The sequence below is a fragment of the Watersipora subatra genome, chromosome 4 (genome assembly GCF_963576615.1).
Source record: "Watersipora subatra chromosome 4, tzWatSuba1.1, whole genome shotgun sequence".
NCBI lineage: Eukaryota > Metazoa > Bryozoa > Gymnolaemata > Cheilostomatida > Watersiporidae > Watersipora > Watersipora subatra.
Genome location: NC_088711.1, coordinates 20,311,883 through 20,329,575, shown reverse-complemented (window position 1 = coordinate 20,329,575; position 17,693 = coordinate 20,311,883). Strand labels below are relative to the sequence as shown.

Here is a 17,693-nt window from a genome sequence, read left to right as displayed (position 1 = left end):
ATATTATATGAGAACCTAACATAGTTTGGTCTCTCAACTATGATAAATATTTAGTCAGAGACAAGGCACAGCATGTGGCAGATCAGATAGTGGAACTCTACCTGTTTGATGCATTAATCTTAGTGATGTCGTGGTCGTCATGATATTACACTTTTTACAAATTATCACTCTATGGAGGAGACCATCAAGCACTGAGTAACATACTATGTTTATGTGTGAAATCAAGCTTGAGTATTGTGTTCAGGCGTAGATAATACATTTTTAGATGACGAACAAATGGGCCGTGAAATATTTAAAATTCACTTTTGCTTACTCTGCAGAAGCGATCAGATGCATGTAACAACTTCTCAATATCTTAAAATGTTATGAGTTATCTAGTGTTGAACAGACTCATAATAATGTAAGGAAGAAAATTTCCTTTTTTGTTATTTCCTGCCTGAGTTGATCATGGAAATTGTGTTTAGGCCCTTACATCTATACCTATAAATCTCAGTTTGTTGTCGTCTGTTGGCGTTTGGTGTCTGTCCAGCTATAGCGATAAAAATCTAGCAAAGATTTCATTTCGAAACCTCCCGTTCACAAGGTGAAACGCTAACCCATCAAGCTACACGGGATGCAATGAGTTCATTGGGCAATATGAGTTATTATCTGGGTTAAAATACGCATAGCGACTCTGCGTTACATGCAATGTCAGTAAAGCTTGCTCTCACAGCTCTTGTTAGTAAGTTTAGCAATTTGGATACTAGCTTACTCAAATTAGCCAATGGCAACTAAATTACCTGCCCCTGTTTGTAAGTTGTTTTTAATACCCATGCAATGCCAATATTCGGCTAGTAGCCAATATAGTGCCAAAGAATTTCCAAACAAAACAAATTGTTGATTTTCTCAAAAACTTGTTAATATGTTATAGCTGACTATTGGAATCCCTCTATAATTACTTTGATAATTTTATTGCTCCTGAAAAAACTACAGCATATGATCACAATTATGTGGCCTCATGTCTAGTATGACCAAACTTTGAAAAACAAAATCATTTATCTATACAAAAACAAAAACTAAGTTTTAATCTGAGGTATTTTTTCTGGCACAGTCCTTTGGATCCGGTAGCGATTTATGTTACTAGTAATTGACCTACTCAAGTAGCACCTTCAGTAAAGTAGTGGTTTTTGTTCTTAACACTCCGAATCCCCAACAGAAAATGCAAGACGACAACAGTAAAAAAACCATATTTTAGAAGCCAATTTTACTGTATTATGCAAAATTTATTACAACATACTGCTGGATTTTGGTGAAATTAAGCCATAGATATTTGCATATTGAGAACCAGGATCAAATATGTTCATTGTCTGCATAACAACATCTCATACCCATGATTCTCAACCTCAACATTCCAAAAATATCCTCATTTCCCTGTTTGTTGGCATCAGCTTTTTTATCTCTGCGGCTTGGAGGACATATCATGTACTTCTTGGTGGCTATGTATGACTTCTAACCTAAATATTCATGACATAACAAACAGTGGAACTTTTTACATAAATATGCATTAAGTTTAACTTAACAATGAACAAACTATGGCTTCTATCTCTGATGAGAGTCTCCATCGACCAACTATGACCATCCTTGCCATGAAACCCTAAAGTGGGTTTGCGGTGGTTCCAACAGAAGTGGGCACTCACGTGTGACCTGATCTATCACCTGTAGAGAGCTAGGTCTATCTAAAAGAGGCGGTTCACTGAACTTGTGAGATTGTTCTGATGGTTACACCGTTCAGTGAGTAAAATAGGAGTACATGTATATGAAGGCAGGCCTTGTACACATCAATGGTTTTATTTACTTGTGTGAGAGAGAAGAGGGAGGAGGTGGTATTTCTCAAGTCTACATAAAGTGCACACAGAGTAAAGCATGACAAACCGTCTCGTCGAGGAAGTCATTTGGGATACTCGAAAGGTAAATGTCTAAACAATATAACATTGTGTCTCTGTGCGCTTTGTAAGTAACAAAGTATGCAAAAAAATGTTACATTTTCAGATACCATAATGAGTTTAATGCAAACTGCTTTTTGTGTGGTATTGTAAGCACAACTAGTGAAATGTTAGAGTGGGCAATATTTGTGTATAATCTCCTATACAGTTGGCAATTGTCTATGAAAGACATGTTTGGTGTACAAGTGTACGCTATATAAATTACCAACCAGTTTTACCTTAAAGATTAACTTACTTGAAACTTCAGTAGATTTGATCAGTAATTATCAGTATTTTTCTCTCATTTGCGATTGCTTTTGATGTTTGAGCCGATCTGGCTGCCAGGATGTTACAAGTTTAAAATCGACAAAACTTGATAGCGGTTAAAACTGTAAGAAGAAAAATACATGCCAAAATGAGATGTCACTAGTTGCGTGGCTGCTTGTCTCTCTCTCTCTCTCTCTCTCTCTCTCTCTCTCTCTCTCTCTCTCTCTCTCTCTCTCTCTCTCTCTCTCTCTCTCTCTCTCTCTCTCTCACTCTCCTCTCTCTCTCTCTCTCTCTCTCTCACTCTCCTCTCTCTCTCTCTCATTATTGCTGTCAGCTATTGCGTTCAAGTTGCAGCATTACGCATCTCTATTCTGTCAGTCCCTTTGCCAAAGTGCCACTATAAACATAACTTTCGTTTGAAGCTAAGTGTTGTGAGAAAGGAACTCATTCAAACTATTATATCTCTCAACTGGTTAGGTCTAAAAAGACAAAAATTACATCAATTTCATGCTTGATGTCTTAGCTTGATATTGATATAATTTCTATTTGCATCACTTCAATGATGTAAGATCACCTGTAAGAAGTTGTTATGACTCTCATGTTCTGGCATCTGCAGTTGTGAAGGCTTTTTGGCTGATACTCTTTTCCAAGAAAATAAACCTTGAAACCTTGTCGCTCAAGCTAAAAGGAAAATAGTTAAAAATATGAGTCCAACTTTACTGCTAGCAAGTGTGTGCAGCCTTGTGTAGCGATGGATGTCTTGGATTAGCCGACCATGCAAGGATGCCTTCAGGTAGCGTTAGGACTCTGTGTATTTAGTTCAGCATCAGCCAGTCTAAGGTGAAATAAACTTGTGAGGTGAATGTAACAAACACAAACAACCGGTAATGGCAACTTCTTAGAGACGATCTTTCAGTAAAGAGCATTACCAGCGTTGCTGTGGCCTAGAACGCCTAAACCAGCTGGCCTGTAAACAACATGTCGAGGTTCAATTCCCACAAAAGTTCACTAGTAGTGACAGGAATGACATCCAAACTTAAATTGCTCTCTACAACTGGTCAGGTCTCCAGTCGTTGAAGTTCCCTTACCACTGGACCCAGACATGTCCATCTAAGATTACAGAGCCATTGTTAGTTCAGCAGCCATTCTTAAAAAACACTCACAGCTTCTGCTTAGAATAAGCCAAGCAAGCATTATACTTGATCTTTGAGAGACTGCCCACACACATCGCTAGTTTTGTATCTTCGAAACCTTATTTTATGAGTTCAGCATAAAGATGCAAAACTAACCTTTCTGTGATTCTAAGGAATGGTCAATTACGTAGTAATATCTAAAGGAATAGTATACCTAAAAGTAACAGGTTAACCAAACTAGTTTAACTTCCTAGATATCAATAGCTATGAATCACAGACCTACAGTTGAAGAGTTTTTCCGTTAATAATTCACTTAAGGAGAGAGATTAACTTGAACAAAAGCATCCCAACCGCGAGACACTTGAAAGTCAGACCGCACTTATGAATGTAGATGGCTTGCAATGGTACCTTGATTGTTTTAACTCATGCAGTTTTCATTTGTTATGTATTTACATGCATTTCTCATTAACAATTCATTTTGCAATCGTGGATTATTAGTCTAGGAATGGGTTTACTAGCGGTGCTTCAAAATTGATCACATGATCTGATGTCTGACAGCTCAATTTAGTTGTTGCTAGCCAGTTGGAAGAACGAACCACCTGAAGTTCGTTCCGCTCTCTGCCTTTTATTCATCGAGTAAGAACATCAATAATTATTTATACGCAGCTGGCTTTATCGAAGATTATCTAAACTACAATTTATCTTTGGTTGATATTGACAGGCAATTCCACTGAAGGAATTTGATGCTTCGAGTAAGACACCTTGCATAGTACAACTGGCAGAGAGTAAGGAGAGCAGAAAGCGTACGCTTCCCACGGAGTTATGTAATGGCCAAGAGTTGCTCTTACACTCCTTCATAGACCACAAGAGGGTCATATGTCGATGCATCGATTTGCAAGAAAAACCATCTCAGAAGTCGAGGTTCTCAATTCCGTTTGGCTATGATGGACTTCTGGAAGTATTATCAGAAAGTGGTGAAGCAACACGACCTTTAACCTCTATTGCTGAGATTGCAGAAAAAGCGGTGGGACAATTTCTAAGTCGATCTAGAGTTCAATGTTTATCCAACATCACGGATAGCGCATCCGTTCAAACTCTTGAGAAGGGAACGGTTCTTGTTGTAAAAGGAACGGCCCGCGTGACATCGAAACATGTAACCGAGTCTTATTTACATTGTCAAGACAAGAATGATTCATATCTTTATTTAAACTATAAAACAGAAGGCATTTTTAGCCAGTTTGCTGAGAGGAATAGCGTATCTGGTGTACATACTATTCAATCGTTGCTCCGTTCCTTCCGTCTGCCTTGTACCGTTCGTGTGGCTTCAGGCAAGATTCCTCGTCAGGCTTGCGATGTTGATATGCCTGGGGTGTTCCGACTACTAGAACTTCGAAGGGAGAGAACCGCTATCCTGTCTCCGCTATCAGCCAAGCAAGTTATTGTACCAGTTCCTGTTAAAACCGGGTTGAATGTTTTTCAGCCCGCAAACACAACTGAACTACGCAAGCATTACATATTCAATCAGGTAGCAGATGCATGTACTAGCAGGTTGCTGCAGTATCTCACAAGGATGCAGATGGTGGTCAGCATCAAACATCGAACATGTCCACCAGCTGATCGCTGTTCGGGTGATGATAACAGTCTATTTGAGGATGTCGACGAAATTTACCCATACGTACGTCGAGGAGGCACGCCACCAAGAATGCTGAGAGCTCAATCATTAGACTGTGAAACTGTTGTAGCAGGAGCAAGGACTATAATGTACAACAGAAGCAACTCCCAACCAGTGATCGGCAGCCGGGAAAAGTTAACATTAGTTACTCCCCATCTGGTGAAACAACATACAATCTCATCTACGCCGACAGAAACCATGTTTCAGTTCAAAAGTTCATCTGACAGCATGACCTTTGCAAAAGCGAATGTGTTAAAGGAATTTATTGATAAATACAAGAGCCAGAACTCTGTTAAATGTGACCATGAAGTGAGGATGGAGTCATCCGATGAGGATATATATTTCACATTAGAAGATGAGAACCCAGGCGAGCTGAGCAGTATAAAGGATATCCTTTTGGTGGAGGGTGTTGTTTTTGGTCACAGAGCCTGATGGAAAAATGGTCCATATTTTTGTCGCTTTTTTTGGCAGCTGATGCTGTACTGTTTGTTTTGTTGTATTCAACACAGTGCACTCTGTAGTTTTGTCTAGCTAAAAGTTTTGGAGTATATAAAATATATGATTCTGCTCATTTTTTTGCATACACAGCTTATGGCTCATACTATAGGGTATTGTACAATCGTATTATTTTATATTTTTTGTATAAAATACAATTGCTTGAATATCTAATACAGGTTGATATTCTTTGGTACCTAAACATATTTTGACATACCAAAGAAGAAAAATAGTGTTTGGCTAATGTTGGCAAGCTTTTTTGAAAAAACAGAAATGGTGAAACTAGGGCAGACTACGCCTTTCAGCCTCAACTAGTCTCCACCTAACACTCTATGCAGTAGTTTAATGAGGTCTTTCAATGCTCAGAATCTTCATTACCTAACAGGGACAAATGGCAAATAACAGTAATAGAGGTGCGAAAGGACAAGCGGGCACCCTTAGCAGAAAAACTCCATCTAATCCAACCTAAGAGATTCACTTTAAATGCCTGCTAGCCATAAATTTACCTTCAATCACAAAGAGCTAAATAAATTTTTATCTTTATCTGTCCGAAGTCACAGTTGGAAGTTGAAAAAAAATTGCACTGTGCAAGATTTGAACTCATGATTGTCAGCATCGTAGACTAGTACTCTAACAACTTCACCGATTGATTGCCTGCTGGCAGGACTGGAATAATTGTACATATAGGTAGTTTCTACAGATGATGATATCTCATGGCACACTAAAATGCCAAGGTGCTTGTGCATGTACAATGAGTCTCTGTTATGCTAGCTTTTTAGGGCTCTAGGATTATTGCAAAGCAGAAAACTGTGAAAACTTGTGAATCTCATCAAAATGGGATTTTAGCCTTTTTTGTTTTGATACAAGCACCATGTTTAGCTTTATTACCTTTCTTGAAGACTTCAAGAACAAATATTTTTATAGACTTTTTAATCTTGCACCACTGGTTAAAAAAGAAAAGGTATTTTATGAAACTTCCTATGTTACCTAGGTTGTAGTCAGCTTGGAAGCATAGAAACGCAACTGTAGGCAGCTGTGATGCTGTACAACTGTAGGAGATTGATAGCAACCCTGATAGGCCTCTTCCTATGTTATTGTTGGGAAAAAAATCTTGGCTAAAGTAAAAAAAATTGAGAACCTGGCAAGTTAACATTAGTTTCTATTTGGCTAAGTTGTGAAACATTCTCTAAATCTAGTTCTCAGGCTATGTAAACAAAGTGATGATTGGTTGTATCATTACAACATTATAAGGAGCTATAAAACCTTTATAGAAATATAAGCACTGATAGTTAGATCTAAGGCTAATGTAAACTGCTACAATTATTTTATTAACTTTTTCGGATGCCCCGCCTACTCTTCATTATACATGGGTACTTTTTACTCCCAAATAAAACTATTTGTGTTGAAACACACAAACCTGTTGAATATTGTAGAGTACAGAGGGAAAACATAGAATCTGAGAAGAAGAGAACCTTTTTGCCTTTTGCATGTAAAATGGAGGCAGGGCAGTATGGTGATGTCATAAAACAAGAGAAGGGCACAAGGTGGATATAGTATTATATTTGAGATACGTTTAAGGATCTAACGGACCATCTAATGGAGTTTCTAGAAACTAGGATCTGAAACTACGCTACAGGTTTTTATACAAAGTCAACTAACGGGTAGGTGAGGGAATTTAGGTGGGTTCTTTAACGACAAGGTAATAAAATAATTTGTCACTAAAACTACATTATCTGAGAAAAATATAAAAATTTAAGGGGTTTAAATAGATATTATTTGTAATACTGCAGTTACTATAATTTCTATTATCTAAAAGAATATTATGATATTGCTAAATCTAACAAGGCGAGGAAAGAGATCAAGAAAAAGTGAAAATAGCACCAATATTCATTGCAAAGAAACAGAGAGCTTGAGAAGAAGAGAGCAGACAACTTAAAAATTGATTGCAAAAGTGAGTCAAAGAGTTAGTAAGGTGAGTGAAGTTAGCGTCTATTAGGATTGAGTTGGTCGTCAGCATCAGCACGTTCGCTGACTTATTTTTTATTTAGAATGGATTCGTTACAACTTCGCATATAAATGGCAGAGGCGCCCAGCAATATTCATCAGCCCACTGTCCAAAGAATTCCATCTCCCATGTCTGGAAAGCGAGACATCGACGACCCATTCCTCGAGGGTTGTTTGAGAGCCAGAACGTATCTCCAAGATCAACTGGCATCTGATTGCTTATCCACTCAAACACGCTGTTAGCCTTGTAGTCATATCCTCCCACGTGAAGGTACTTGTCATCAAATCTTGCCTCTGCAAGAGCAAATAGTAACACCGTCTTGAATACTTGAAGAAACACTTTCAGACATGGTAGACTCACTAACTGAGAGTAGAATCAGACAGCTCAGGAGGTCTCAACAAAGCTTGACAACTAATAGTATAATAACAAGTTTTTATTTAATCATGTAAAACATTAAACTCTTGGGTATTTGACAAAATTTTCTGTCTAGATTCCTTTTTTTAGTACCCAAAGTTCAAAGCAGTCAAGCTTAATAAACTATATACGGTAACAACTTTACAGTTGGTAAATTCTCATGTAGACATAGTAACAACTGAACCTTGATATTAAAATAATAACACCAATAACAATAAGAACAATAATTACAGTTTTTAAAAAGATTATATTTCTTTAAAATACTTGAACTTCAGATTAAAATGGCCGGGCATGCATTTTTGTCACAGAAAATAAGCTGTAATATGTAGTGATATGGAAACAGGGACATGTCATTATTTTAACAAATTGACATCATGAGACACACTAGGAAGTTGTGACATATTATAGGAGAGCGTAACAAATTTGAGACTTTTTTGAAACAATTTATGAATGATCTCGAGGTTTGTCTAGTATAATAGAAGATGTGAAGTTTTTGTATCAGTTATTTGATTCTTCTTAATAGATTTTGCAAGGACTGCTGTTGCTCCAACTTTTCGGTTGCTTACAAAATGGTACAAATGTTCATGATTTAAATTATATGAAATCTAAAAAATGCTCTGAAACATTTTTTTATGGAAGTTTTAGAGGGTTGCAAGTCTTGGCTTCTCACTAGTCGTATATAATGACTATACACTATCATCTAGTTAAAAAGAATTTGATAGTTTTATCACGACTCTCAGCCGGTTTGTTGCCATGGTTACGTGTCAAAGCCAGAGATTAGCCGATTAGAGATGGTAAACGTCTGATGCCAATGAGTCATTATATGCTAGTTAATCTTGACACGCGTGCAGACGTATGTAACCAATCTGTATAGAAGCCTAAACAAAACTGTAAGATTTTTGATTAGATTTTAATATGCCATAAGAGCACGCCTAAATAATATCCAGTAACAAACATGAAACCAGAATACCTTTTTAAAAAATCGTTCTAGAAGTTGAACAATCGGATGATCTGACAATCCACTATAATCCGAATGATGGACTCTTTCAGATACACTCTAAGATAGGCTGATGTCAAATGAACAACTTGAGATGCTGTTCAACACAATATTTTACAAACATATAGTTCTTACGTAAAACTAATTTACATCAAACGCCGTGTCACACGTCTGATAATTTTTCAATTGGTTGGTTATAAAGCCAATGCCTGAATGTAATGAGCTTTTTTGACACATTTCCAAATGTTGGGATGTAATATAAACTGATGATTTTGAATAAATTATTCTTTTCATGTTAAATTCGATGAAGAACTATTATTTAAATTGTCACCGACGTTAAAAGATTTCAACACGCTATCAGTTGAAGTGATAAAAAGCAACCATGAATGATGGTAAGGTTTGGTGAATCTGTAATGAATTACAATAAAATTTTGGTAAGAAATTATCTAAATATATTCGTAAAACTGAATTAAAATATCATTAATGTCTAACAATCAGCGCACTCCCTCATCAGTTAAAGTTAACCTTTTTAGGAACTTAAGGGCTCAAAGGAACTTAAGAGCCCAAAGGAATTTAAGAGCTCAAAAGAATTTAAGAGCTCGAAGGAATAATGTAAAAGGTACCGTAGCTTCGAGTAAAAAACCCTTTTTTCAAAATCTTTACAAAAAAGTAGTATACTTATTCATTTTATGATATTTTCATTCACTCTATGATATATAGCTTTGCTATGTAAGAACATGACTTCATAAATGGTAACAAACTATTTTGAAAAACTTTTCGGTGTTTTTCAACTTGAACAATTTTTTTTCACTTGTTTTAAATTTTGCAGAATCAATTATATAAAAGACTGTAATAGACATCAATGTTCTAAATTTTTAAACAAGTTTATAAATTTTATGTAAACTTCATTTCAACGGAAAAGCAGATTTTATGATGAAACAAATCAAGGGCGGATCTTTAATTTGTTGATTTGATCTACATTCACACAGAATCTCCTTAGCAACTGCTGGTTTGTTTATCTATTTATCTGCATCTGTTGACTCCTGTTTAGTTTACAGTAAATGTCCCAGAATGCTCTTTTATTAATTCGAGTGGTGAAACTTCTCATCATTTCCAAATGGCAAATATACTCTTTAGGCAAATAGTAAAAATGACAAGTAGTAACAATTTCACTGAACACTTCACTATCTGCTTCATGTTTTTCTAGACATATTCATCTACAGAAACCTATGCATAAGTTCATTTGCATGCTTTTACAGGAAAAGAGGCTGCTATATTATTTGCTAAAGTTATCTCTGTTGTAGCAGTTAATAAAACTCCAAAGAAAAGAATTGAAAATTCTTAATTAGTGATAACATTTTACAAGTCGCGAAAGGTAAAACTATGTATAGAACTATGTTAAATTCAAATGCATTCTATTCATATGTACAATTGATCATGATGTTGTGAAGAAGAAGTCAGCTCTGTTTGCCAAATATTTACCAGAGCACAAGAAAGGAAACAATTGGGAAGCAAAGATTGCAGAGTGAACCTGAGGCTAAACATGAGGGTGGAAAGTTTAGTCTTAAACAGAACTTTATTATCGAAAGAAAACTCAGTTTATGCAACATTTTTATCCAAGCTTTCAACAAACGTATCAGCATGCAAGCAGGAAAAATCAGTGAGTTAACTACCCTTTGCTTCCCAAATTGCCGTCTCTAATTTTGTTATTCTGGTTTTGAGATTGTTACATTCAGACTCTGTAAAGTAGCAGCAGACGGTATGAAGCTGGGTGGAAAAGTTGGGTAGCAAAGGGCTCACATAACTGAAAACTCGAGGGTTCAGGCACTCGGTTAAAACAAGACATAGATTCGGTTATTATATAACAGAGGATCTATTCTAGCTGTATAGGAAGAAAGAAAGTGCATAGAAATCTAGAACAAAAATTTAGTGAGATGATAATTTCTAGTAGCAGTGTTGATAGGACAGTTTGAAAAACTTGGTTTTCATTTGCCTCATAAACTCTGTTTAATTAAATATAGTCCAAAACCAATCAAGTGCTGTACATTTTGTTGGGAGGTATAATAAGACAGTACTAATCAAATGTTTAGTACGAGCATCCACGCATTCGAGACAACGTCCTTGGTTCACAGGCTAATAACCCCCCTTGCTTGCCATTGCTAAAGATACTACTCCGTTCATTGATGGAGCAGCAAAGTTATAGGCACCTTTAGACATAACTGAGGCGCCGGAAAGATAGGCTGGTGCTTCGCTAACCATTTGATTTATTGCTGCCATTTCTGCGGCATTACTGGGCAAAGCAGTGCCAGGAGGCGCGATAGTGTATTCGCAAGTGAAAGGAGTAGCACTGTAGCATGGCAAGGCAACCCATTTTCCATATTGAGCCGAGTCTCGCAAGTACATGGCTTGACAATCGTAGCCGGCCTTTGACTTTGTCACTTGATTATACCAGTATTCTGGTCCGGTTTGTCCTATGAACATCTCATTACTTCCCAACCATTGCCAGCGGTTCAATTGCTTATTACCACCAGTCAAGGCATATGTGTCACTTTCAGCACCTATACATGGGCAAGAATCCAGAAATAAGCAGTGAGAGGCAGGTTCAACCTATGAAGTTATCCCCACTTTAAGATAAAGAGCAGATAGCTCCAACTCAAATCACTCAGGAAATGGTAGTTATTCACAAACATCAGTGTTATGGGACATGGATTGGCATTCTTGCATGCACAGCAATGGGTAGCTATTAACATAGATAGAGCATCAATAAGATTTGAAATTTTCTGGATAAGGTTTTGGAATGTTCTAGCATGCATCTAAACTCTGAATACAGAGTAGACTAGCTTTAGAGGAGTCCTGTCGTAACTAAAGAGTGGAGAATGAAATAGAAATGGCTTACCGTGTCGCTTAAGGTAGTCAATCAGGAAAGCCTGCTCCTGTCTAGATTCAATTGACACCAAGTTGCCACCATCCTTCATACACTGTTCCTGAGCCATCTTCCACTGGGTCTTCTCTCTCACATACTTGTAACAGCTGAGCCCAAACTTCTCATAAGTAGGGGGGCATCCAGCAGCCATTGCTAAGGCAGCCTCTGTAGCAGATGTAATACAATAGATGATCTAAGACTCCCGGTAGTGCAATGGTAATACTAACATTGCTGTAACTTCTGATGGTAAAAATAAAAGATGAATATAAAATAGTAAAAAGCAAAGTTTACCTTGCTCAGCTTGCAGTTTCATCAGCTGCTGTCTGAGCTGAAGGTTCTCCAACTGAAGTTTCTGTACTTCTTCTTGAAGCTAAAACATTTGATGAGCAGCGGTAAAATTTTGATAAAATCCGTCATAAATGGTGACAGAAATATTTAAGTTGAATTGATGCCAATGTTTTGAGCCAAAAGTGTAAAGCCTCACTTTCTCGGCGGTGTCCTTGACAGACATAAGGAGTTCAGTCAATTCTTCACGGGCCTTGGTTTCTGCGGCTAGGAGTTCGACGGCATTAGCCAACTGCTGGTTGAGTTGAGCGGTAAGGGTCTTCTCTTGGGTAAGGTCAAGGTTGCATTGCATTTTCTCCTCATTGCAGGTAGCAAGTTGAGCGCTGGTTGCATCCAGAGTTGTTTGGAGCTACAAAGATAATTTTGAAAATAACTTTTTTCTTCCCAGATGTGTAACTGATAAGGTTAGAGGTAGTTAATACAGAGAGCGAGTCTTTCTATCTTACCTGATCTCTCTCTGCCTCGGTGTTGGCCAGTTGGTCCTTGGTTTCAGCTAGCTCATCCTCAAGCTCAGCCTTTGCCTGTTCCAGCTGCTGCCTTGCTGCCTCAGTTGCAGCCAGGGTGTCCTTGGTATCCTCCAGCTCTCTGCGAGTTCTGGCGTGGGCATTCTGTTCCAACTCGAGGCTTCTCTGGGTCAGTCTCAAGATCTCCTTAGTGTCCTTAAGTTCCTGCAATATAAAAAAATTTTCTCATTGCTCTACAACCAATAAATTGTAAAGTACAATTGATAAATATAATTGTTATTAAATCCGCAACACAATTTACAAGTTCTTGGTCATTTGCGCTGTTGGTAATTGCTGACTTACGTTGGTAAGGGCAGCCTTTTCAGCCTCCAGTTGCTCATTGTCGTCTCTGCAGGCATTCAAGTCAGCGGTAAGAGCAGCAGTCATCTGCTTCTCATCCATCAAAGCCTCCTCAGTCTGAGCAAGCTGGTTCTCAAGCTGGGCCTGTTACACATAACATGTCAAGGTCATATATTCATAACCAATAGCTTTGCTTTCTGTAATTTTAACAGAACTTGAAGACCACATTTCAGAAGTTGTTACTCTAAATCAACATGGTTTAATTTGTGTATATTAATTATTTCTCTTTCATCAGACAGCAGATCTTTAAGTTTAGGCAGGCTAAAAGGATGAAAACTACAGTTTTATTTCGACCTACCTTGGCTGCTGCCAAAGCATCCCTCTCAGCGGTAACCCTAGCCAAGTTCATCTCAAGAAGATCTGCTCGAGACTTTTGCTCAGCAGCATACTTAGCGTTGAAGGCTGATTGTTCCTCCGCTCGGTTCTTTTCCATCTCAAGCATCTGCAACACACCGCGAAGTGTTTAGATGTCTATGTTGTATATAATGCCAGAATCAAAATATTAATAGTATATTCTGCTTTACTAATATATTCAAAACAAAAAGTTAATACTCACAGCGTTGTTGTTTTCGAGTTGTCTCTTCTCGGCCATCAGCATAGAGTTCATAGAGTTAGCATTCTGGAGCTGAGAATTTGTCTCAGCGTAGAGTCGCTGTGATTTTCCAAGCTCGTACATGACTGTGGGGCACATGGCTGCCTCTAGTTGCATGGCGTTGGCAGCTGACACTAAAATGGTAAACAGAATTATGTACAAACCAAAGGCTTCAACAACTTTTGATTTTTTACATTAACTTATTGTTCAATAATAAGGTTTCAAGATATAATATGTAGTTTAGTTTTCAAAAGGTGCTTTTAGCAAAATTTACTTACTGACTCCCTTGGATGGTGCAGAGGCATAGGCTGCTTTGCTTGGAGGCATGGCAGCAGCATATGTTCTAACCGGTGGTGATGCAGGCAGCATAACACCCTTGCTAAGAGAGGCAGCATATTGTCCTTTCATTTGTTCAGCAGCTAGAGCTCCATTGCTGAAGTAGCTGGTCAAATCAGCCATTTGCTGTTGCAGAACTTCAAGTCTCTGTTAGAATTCAATAAATCAGTAAGGAAAGGTAACTCCCAAATGCTCAGATGTTCAAGCGCTGAATTGCGATGAAAGAGTTTTGCTCGTAAAGCAGCTGACAAAAATATGATAGTTACCTCGCGTTGATCATCGAGGGCCTTCACGGATTCTTGGGCAAGACCGACTGTAGGGGTGAGAGCTTTGGTCATTGCCTCATCTCCGGTGAGAGCAAAAACTGCTGAGATCGAGCTAGTGTCGTAAGCCTTAGCCTCTCCAGCGGTAACCAGTCGGCAACTTGTTCCATCACATGTTCTGACTAGTTGGTCTATCAAAAATAAAGCACACAAATTATCTATGCACTTTTCCTGTCATAATGTGCATAATGCGCGTAATGCAATAATGCATAAGAGGACAACTTCACAAAAAGCTGTTCAATAACATAATCATTGTTGTCTGATATCTAATCAATTTATTCCTATCATCTATCTAGGGCTGTAGGATCCAAGTTAATTTTCAATTGTTATCCTGCATTATATGAATGTGAGGAACTTCTAATTGAATTCGTATGAGCACAATGCCTTGTTATCGCTGTAAACATGTGTTACGTGTTAGCTCTCCCTAACAGACACAATGTAACACTGTATTCAATTTTACCTAACACTCCCAAATATGCGTAGCTTCAAAGATGCAAAATAATTGTAAAACAATGCCCTGCTATTGAACAGTATCGAACATCTGGTCTATATTACAACTGAAGGCCATCGGATCACTCTCATGTCAGAGCGTTGAGAGAAGATTCCATCTAATTATCGTAGAGATCGCTATAATTAACTGTTGATAAGGATGTTGGATTACAAGGTAGAAGCGATTAGCTTGTGGCTAAAAACAGTGGGAGTCCTAATAGATTAGACCATTTTTCTATCCTTTTAACGATAATTTACATGCGCTACAGTGGAGCGTTTATGGTTAAGGAGAAGTGACTGCAGAGAGTTTGCTAAGATTGTGAGCTATTACTGTTTAACTTGCGGAAACGAAAAAGCAGCAGCCGACACTCGTACAGCAGCAGCCGACACTCGTACAGCAGCAGCCGACACTCGTACAGCAGCAGCCGACACTCGTACAGCAGCAGCCGACACTCGTACAGCAGCAGCCGACACTCGTACAGCAGCAGCCGACACTCGTACAGCAGCAGCCGACACTCGTACAGCAGCAGCCGACACTCGTACAGCAGCAGCCGACACTCGTACAGCAGCAGCCGACACTCGTACAGCAGCAGCCGACACTCGTACAGCAGCAGCCGACACTCGTACAGCAGCAGCCGACACTCGTACAGAGAACTAACACATCGCTGATAACTAATCAAAAAGCAAAGACCTGAAGGAACCTACAATAATGTTTCATCACTTTTTGCCTAATAATGTAAGGCATACTTGAAAATTTACATTTTTGAGAAGACAATTTAAGAAAAATGCAAAAAGGTAATGGAACCAGTTTTAGGAAAACTAAAAATATTTCAGTGAGATTTAACAAGAAGTATTAAAATTTTTTTGATTTATTTTATTGCAGCAGCATAAATTTTCACAATAAGATGAGTTGCTCCGGTTATCGGCGGCAGCTTGTTGATACTGACAGCGATGCAAACAATAACAATATGCCTTGACTTAAATTAATCATGCTTACCGTTCTGATAGTTGGCCAGCATGCTAGCATCTCCTTTTCTCCTGTCACCAACCACACTCTAAACAAGAAAGATTTAAGTTTGAGCTTGCTACCTTTGAACAAAATTTTGGATTCGCGATCTCTTACATTCTAACCATAAAGCTACACATTTGGTAGCCTTTGAGTACAAACTTTATAACCATTAGTTCAACGTGGAAAGTTTTATAACATAATCCAAATGATTTTAAACCTGTCTGTCTATTAAATTATCCACAGTGCTTCCAAATCGCTACATGCAAACAGAAATTAGAACAGTTCCACATTAAAGTTGCAATAAATGCAATGGTCTGCTTCTATTGCGAAACTAAAATATAAAAACAAATACTTACTGCAGCGCTTGATTCCTGTCTGTCTGTTTCAACATTGTTCTGTGGAGCTCCGTATGAAACCGCAAGGTGAAGCGCTAAGAGCGCCAAAGCTAAATGTCTCCTCATGTCTATGTCTATGAATCTATGACCGTGTTTACTGCTGTATGTGAGAGAGATGATGTCCAGGGAAGCTTCTTGAGCTGTCAGCTGGTGCATGAGGTTTAGAGACGAGGACTCTGCTTTATATAGAGCAGCTTCAACTTTGAACTCTGTTCAGGGGTGGATATTAATCTACCAAGAGGAAAGGGGAGAATTTCATTAACTAATGCCTACACCTTTTGTTGGAAGATTAAAGTTATTCCTCCATTTAGTGATTCCATTTCAAGTCTTTTTCATACATTCTCAGTACTCTCAGAACAAAGCATCTTAGATTGTTATTAAAAATGGATTCAGGGGTAGTTGTTTTGGTTACACCCCTTTTTGATGAGCAGCAGTGCTTTAGGAGTATAGATAATATAATTACATAACAGGCAAATTGATAACAGAAGAATGCCCTCCGAGTGGCCCTCGAGTGACATACCTCAGGGCAGTCAAGACAATAGGAGGCATTTTTATATTTGGTTAATTCAATTCCATATTTTAAAAGCAAATGCTCTCTAATCGAATCGAAACTGTGAAATCAAATTTGTGTATTCAAATACAATATGTTCAATGATTTCAAATTAAAAAGGTCAATCGTATTGAAATAGGGTAAGGTGATCGTGGGAAAGTTTTACGTCAATGCAAGTCACGAGAAACCGCTGGCACGCGCCACGAATTACGCGTCAGAAAAATCGTTTCGAGGACAGATTTTCGGCTACAAAAATAGAGGCTATAAAAACTAGCTGCGTTTTGTCGCGTCTTAACTTGTTGGACACAATTTGAAACATGCATGTGATGCACTGAAGCTTGTAACTAGAACTGTAATCTAGAACTGTTACTGGCATCAAAAACTGTAGAGTTTTTATTCTTTATCAGATGAGAGAAACTCTGCTAGCTCTGAGGAAAGAGTTAGAGCTTTAGCCATTGTGACCTGCTGACTAACGGTTAGATCAGCCAAGTCAGCAGATCTCAACAAAGCCTGACAACTAATGGTATAATAACAAGTTGTTATTTAAACATTTAAAACATTTCAGAAACTTTTCAGTTTTTGAAAAAACTTTTGTTTGGTTCTTTTTTCTTGTACCAAAAGCCTAAAGTACTTAAACCTAACAAACTATATAATAACTTTACAGCTGGTAAATTCCAATGCAGACAAAGCAACAGCTAAGCCTTGAAAATATCATTAAAACAATAATAATAACTACAGTTTTTAAAAATATTATATCTCTTTAAAACACTTGAACTTCAGATTAAAATGGACTGACATGCATGTTTGTCACACAATGTGAGCTGTAAATGTGTTGATATGGAAACAGGGACTTGACATCATTCTAATAAGATAAAAGTTCCTGTAATCTCTACCGTTAGATAGGAAGAGAACTCCACTGCTATT

The 17,693-nt window shown here is 37.9% G+C and overlaps 2 protein-coding genes across 3 annotated transcripts; one reads left to right on the top strand and one right to left on the bottom strand.

Moving 5' to 3' along the window:
- The first annotated feature begins 1,821 nt into the window (after window positions 1-1,821).
- LOC137393794 (uncharacterized) lies at window positions 1,822-5,696 on the top strand. Its single transcript, XM_068080484.1, has 2 exons — window positions 1,822-1,947; window positions 4,083-5,696. The coding sequence occupies exons 1-2, from the start codon at window positions 1,903-1,905 to the stop codon at window positions 5,463-5,465; spliced, it is 1,428 nt and encodes a 475-aa protein (XP_067936585.1). The 5' UTR covers window positions 1,822-1,902; the 3' UTR covers window positions 5,466-5,696.
- Window positions 5,697-7,068: 1,372 nt separating this feature from the next.
- On the bottom strand, window positions 7,069-16,363 carry LOC137393451 (C-type lectin domain family 4 member F-like). Of its 2 annotated transcripts, none has more exons than XM_068080008.1 (12): window positions 16,181-16,363; window positions 15,813-15,870; window positions 14,270-14,457; window positions 13,946-14,150; window positions 13,632-13,801; window positions 13,374-13,517; window positions 13,019-13,159; window positions 12,659-12,880; window positions 12,352-12,561; window positions 12,159-12,237; window positions 11,841-12,032; window positions 7,069-7,826 (listed from the first exon to the last, which is right to left on the bottom strand). In XM_068080008.1, the coding sequence occupies exons 1-12, from the start codon at window positions 16,283-16,285 to the stop codon at window positions 7,573-7,575; spliced, it is 1,968 nt and encodes a 655-aa protein (XP_067936109.1). In that variant the 5' UTR covers window positions 16,286-16,363; the 3' UTR covers window positions 7,069-7,572. The 2 variants fall into 2 exon arrangements, with proteins under 2 accessions (XP_067936109.1, XP_067936108.1); XM_068080007.1 differs by lacking the exon at window positions 7,069-7,826 and adding an exon at window positions 10,511-11,502.
- Window positions 16,364-17,693: the final 1,330 nt, after the last annotated feature.

Coding starts and splice junctions, on each gene's coding strand:
- LOC137393794 (XM_068080484.1), top strand. CDS start 1,903: ATGACAAACCGTCTCGTCGAGGAAGTCATTTGGGATACTCGAAAG. Junction 1,948..4,082: donor TCATTTGGGATACTCGAAAG/GTAAATGTCTAA, acceptor TGATATTGACAG/GCAATTCCACTGAAGGAATT.
- LOC137393451 (XM_068080007.1), bottom strand. CDS start 16,285: ATGAGGAGACATTTAGCTTTGGCGCTCTTAGCGCTTCACCTTGCGGTT. Junction 12,881..13,018: donor AAAAGGCTGCCCTTACCAAC/GTAAGTCAGCAA, acceptor TTTATATTGCAG/GAACTTAAGGACACTAAGGA. Junction 12,562..12,658: donor CCGAGGCAGAGAGAGATCAG/GTAAGATAGAAA, acceptor TTATCTTTGTAG/CTCCAAACAACTCTGGATGC.